The sequence below is a fragment of the Rhagoletis zephyria genome, unplaced genomic scaffold, assembly GCF_001687245.7.
Source record: "Rhagoletis zephyria isolate East Lansing unplaced genomic scaffold, Rhagoletis_zephyria_1.1 Rzeph_scaffold_00234, whole genome shotgun sequence".
NCBI classification, from domain to species: domain Eukaryota; kingdom Metazoa; phylum Arthropoda; class Insecta; order Diptera; family Tephritidae; genus Rhagoletis; species Rhagoletis zephyria.
Genome location: NW_016157318.1, coordinates 338,476 through 343,749, shown reverse-complemented (window position 1 = coordinate 343,749; position 5,274 = coordinate 338,476). Strand labels below are relative to the sequence as shown.

The following is a 5,274-nucleotide window of genomic DNA, read 5'->3' as shown; positions in this document are numbered from 1 at the left end:
GTATTGTCACCCACTTCACCGATTTCAAATCCGACAATTTTTGGATAACCTATGGAGCTTGCACTTATTTATATATAACTCGATTATGTATGTATGTATGCTACTCCACAGATCGCCCTAACTAAGTCGTTTGGCCTCACCGACCAATTCCGCAAAAAAGCGCAACAAACTTTCCCTTAAATTTCAATCTTTTTTCTCAGAAGCTCTAGAATTTTTTACAACGCTTTTATCAACTTGCAATGTTGTGTTCCAGAAACTTTCAATGTTGTGGATCCCGAAACTTTCAATGTAGTGTTCCGACACCAAAGCAAAGCTTTGAAAAGCTCCTTTAAAAAAGCATAGTGAATAGGGCGAGGTAGATGACATCTAGATGTCGCCCTTGTAATACGTTTGCTACACCGGAAATAGACGAGACGCCATTCTTTAAATAAAATTAATTGGTGCTCGTTTGTATGTACATACATATGTAAATGCATGTGTGTGCACCTTTCTATTAATATCGTTGAATTATTTTAATATCTATTGCAAAATTTTATTCAGACAGGACTAAAAAGTAGAAAATAAATAATATAAAAAAAACTTTTTAATATACAACGCTTTTATAAATGGACTAAAAAGTAGAAAATAATACTTCTCAGTCCCATAGAATTTGTTTTGATAACTTTTGATTTTGAAATTTTAGCAAAAGTCATTATAAACAATCTATGAAATTGAAAATGAAAAGCGTGGGGCGCATGTAATACACTTGAATTGATATGAAAAGTAATATATGAATGTATGTATGTGGGTATATGAATAACGACCGCTTAAAATCGATTTCAAAGTTCTACTTTCGCTGTAGAAATTTTAGGTCTACGTTATGTAGTTTGACTATTGTCAATTAAATCGAATGCTTTGTATTGCATGCGCTCCACGTTTTTCATTTTCAATTTCATAGATTGTTTATAATGACTTTTGCTAAAATTTCAAAATCAAAAGTTATCAAAACAAATTCTATGGGACTGCGAAGTATTATTTTCTACTTTTTAGTCCATTTATAAAAGCGTTATATATTAAAAAGTTTTTTTTATATTATTTATTTCACTTAATAATGAGTACACCATTAGTAGTCGCCATTTGAGTTAGGTATATGTTGGCGGTTTTGTTCTCGCTAGAACGCTTGAATATCGTGCTTATATATCGGTTGTAAACTCAGGAATCTTGAGCGTATCTGCGGCATTTCCTAGATAGTTGGCTTCGCCTTCATCATTTTTGGGGTGCCGCAATAAGCATTTTTTCTTTTTCAAAAGGGAATGATACCCTAGTACGTATTTTTCTCGTGGCTCAGTTGCCCATTGCCTATTTTTTGTTTTTATGCATTTGCGGGCACTGGAAATACTTTATCAACGTAACTAGTTGAACAATACTTATATTGCCACTTAAGTATGTAGATCAATTGATCTTTATTAATAGGTATAATTACGCGCACACAACCGAAACCGATATTGCTTTGCTTCCCCGTGTTTTGTGAATGACAGCGGCCATTCACGGAAATAGGAAACGTAGCCCACAAAAAATCCACATACGTCCCACAAGAAGCACGGTTACCTTCTCTCCAGCTTTATGCCGTAGCACACTAGCAATTTTTATCGATCAAGTTTGCGCAAACTTTCGCTAAAACTGGTTCAGAAAATTGCATGTAATCCGAAAATTATACTTAAATAGATCAAATAAACTCCTCACATTACAATATCGCGGGCCTGTAAGTTAACATTACTAGTCTAATTTTTTTTTTGAGCATAAAAAATATATTTCCAAAAATACCATAAATTGCATGCTGTAATAGGTGAATCTTCTGGCAATATTAACCCTTAGGTGAGCAACCAACAATTCGGCCATGCAACCCTGTCGACACTTATGATCCAAACGTAAAGCGAGCTGCACACGATCAGTGCACTCGTCAATCATTAAGGGGTCATAACACTATCGAATGTTTACGTCAGCAAGATCAAAACTATGCAAGAATGATAAAATATTAGAAGTTTGAGATTGAAAACGTACTTAATACCCATTTATATTGCTCGTCAACACAAAATGTTCTTGTCTTGCGCCATATTCCTAACCTGATCGGAATAACATTATTTGCAGAAAAAATGACTCGTTACTCGGCAATGCGCAAACGTACAGAGGCATTGAGATACTCCCTAACGTGCAGGTTCTGCGGCAATAAGCACCCAATCAGGCTTTGTCCTGTATTTCGGGCTAAGGCACCTGAAGACCGGTTACGCGATGTCTTATTGCATCGGTATTGCTCCAACTGCCGAGCCGGGACCCATCGAGCCGCCCACTGTACAAATGAGGGTAGATGTCGACGCTGCCAGGAGTCTCACCACACACTACTACATATCGACGACGCAGCCGAAAAGCGCACGAGTCGTCGCCCCACTCGGAGCGCTGCCAACGATGATGACGACAGCGATAACAACAAAGACAGCGATGTAATATCGATCGAAGCCTCAGAAGTCGAGGAGGAGGAGGTAGTGCAAACTGGAGCGGAGACCGATGCTTTCCGCCAGATACTTCGGCCGGAATGGAAACGTATGCTTTCCATCCGGATAACGCAAGCGGATCGGAACCTCGGCGTTTCCGACCGCTACTACAACACGAGCTCCAACGACCGGGTTGGGAAGTTGCAGAATACCGACCTCCTCCCACTTGGCAGGGAACACAATCCCGACGTCGGCGAAACCGTCCGCGACAACATGGGAGAGTGGAGTCGAACGCATTCCACCGCCCAATGAGAAGCGGTTTCCGAACCGGGCTAGCAACGAACCCGCAAACAGCAACATACGCGCTTCATTGCTTGACGCTAGTCGCACCAACCGCCGTAGTCAAGATCGAGGCAGGAGGGCGCCTCCACCTGATCCGCGCACTTATCGACCCGTGTGCTATGACATCCTTGATTGCGATGGACCTTGCACAGGAACTGCGCCTAGGAGTAACGGAGGTCAACCACCAGCGGGGCTACTTCCTCAAATTGCGGGGAAAACACGGCCAGTCAGCAGCAGTAACGACGCATGCGGTAGCCATTCGAAGTTTTGAGAAACGAACACCGGTGTCTAATATCGACGCTACCATCGCCGGATCCTACTCCAACTTAAAGCTCGCCGATCCGGGATTCCATATTTCCGCGCCGGTTCGCCTAGTTCTGGGCGCCGATGTATACGCGAAGATCATCTTAGGCATTCTTCCAGCAGGGACGATGGGCCCGCTTCTAGCACAAAACACCATCTTCGGGTGGGTGCTTTCTGGCGCCTGTTAAACACAATTTTTTCTTTTAATAATTTTTGAAATTACATTTTTTCTACTTTTCTACTACCATACTTAATACATATTTACACATAATGAATTCCAATAATGAATAAACAAAAAGTGCAAGTGAAATTTTAAGCCACGTCTTTTTTTTTTGAACTCTTCTTTTTGATAGAAATTTAGGTACCGTCAACGGAGACCAGTACCAGAGGATGACGATTAGTTAGTAGATAAACGGAGCATGGTGGTTGGACGTGGTGAAAAACATTGCGTGTCGCAAGGGGGCCGGCATGTTTAGGCCAACGGCCTAAATTTGCTAAACTTTTCAACCCACCCTAATATATGACATAACTTAATTATTACGGTTGCTGTCGAGCTGTTAACTACTTTGTTAAATCTGCAACAATAAACTTTCGTCAAATAAACAGTTCGACAAGCAACCGTAACTAAAATCAAGAACGGTCCACTTACTTCTTTTGCGAGTATCCGAAGAAGAGGACGTCATCCAGCCACCAAGCTCAGCTTTTGTATTTCAAGGTAATCTGCAATTCAAATATATGTACATATATATATATATATACACAAATTACTTAAGTGAATAAACACTATTATTTTAGTTATACTAATACCAAGGTTTTAATTTCTTTTCTTAAATTAATCATCGGTGCGAACGTGCATCCAAATATTGCTCAAGCGTTGCGCCGATGAATAACATATAAAAATTCGTACGTGTAATACCCTAGACAAACGTTGTCCCACCCGTGACAGAGGAATTTCGGATTTTTTGTATAATAAAGCCATAACTGTTTGTAGTTTTTGCTTTTTTTGTGTTCCTGGTTCTTTGTTTTATTATAAGACATCAAGTGCACGCAGAAAAGTTAAATAAATTCGCAGTTTCCGTAAAATATATATGCTCCAAAAGGCAGGTTCTTTTTTTGTCCCACCCGTGAAAGAAGAAATAAATCAGATTTTTTCCATATAAAAGTAGGCTAGAATTTTTTTCGTGTTTGGTAATAACTCATATAATAGTCAATGAGAACTTTATACTTAAATTAAACAATAAAGAAAATTCTTTCTGTACAAGTGTCCAACCCGTGATGGTGGAATTGCCCTCCTTCTTTTTGTCAGAATATTTCGAGCGTGGTATCAAAGCAAATTTTTCCACAAAGGTTCTGATAGTTGCTCTTACTTAATTGGAGCCTTCTAAATTCAATGGCGTCCTCAGTTTTGCCCGATTGGTTCCACTTTTCGAGATAGCGGTACTTGAAACTTTGCTTAAATTTTTAATATTTTATAAAAACACTCCCTCAGTTTTGAAGATATTTTACTAAAATTTTGACATAACTATTTTTTAATATTACCTTAAATACTCCATAAAATCATCGAAATCGGTTCACTATATAGCTCGGGAGGGGTTTAGTAGCGCTCCCAACTATTTCGGGCTATTCCGTCCAAAGGGGTGGCCCGATCAAAAGAAAACTATACACACTTGTAGTCAAAGGTGTACGCATTATTTTAACACCCACTTTTGTAATTTTTGGTCACTATTTATTTACAAATTTGGTTTGAAATACGCCCTTTTTTGTAAAATTCGGAAATTAGCGTATATTTATAACTCCTAGTCTCCTTAAAGCAGCCACTTCTACACCTTTGTTTTTGTATTCCTCTTCACTTTACTCTTTACTCGATTAGTTATAACTTTCTTTACGACTTTAATATCAACCAGTTAATCACAATTCATTAAATAAAAAACCTTCAAAATCACGCGTCTGACTTTGGTTGCATATGCAAATTAAATGGCGGAGTTCAGCTGTCAAACTCCAAAATGTGCAAAAGAATGAGAGACAAAAGAAGATAGGATATAACCCAGTCAGCATTAAAAATATACAAAGGTGTTCTCTGCAAAAGGTGTTCAGCCCCTTTTCTTCGCAAAACAGAAAGAAGAATTCTACTGCCTGAGGATTATAATCCCTAAGTGCGGCC

General features: G+C 39.0%; 1 protein-coding gene across 1 annotated transcript in view; it reads left to right on the top strand.

Annotated features, from left to right (window-relative positions):
• The window catches only part of LOC108358308 (uncharacterized), a 13,151-nt gene extending 9,811 nt beyond the window's left edge, over positions 1-3,340 (top strand). Inside the window, exon 2 of the mRNA XM_017609549.1 lies at positions 2,128-3,340. Within this exon, the coding sequence (XP_017465038.1) occupies positions 2,133-2,780 (648 nt within the window). The 5' untranslated portion in view covers positions 2,128-2,132 and the 3' untranslated portion in view covers positions 2,781-3,340. The remainder of the gene's footprint in view (positions 1-2,127) is intronic.
• Positions 3,341-5,274: the final 1,934 nt, after the last annotated feature.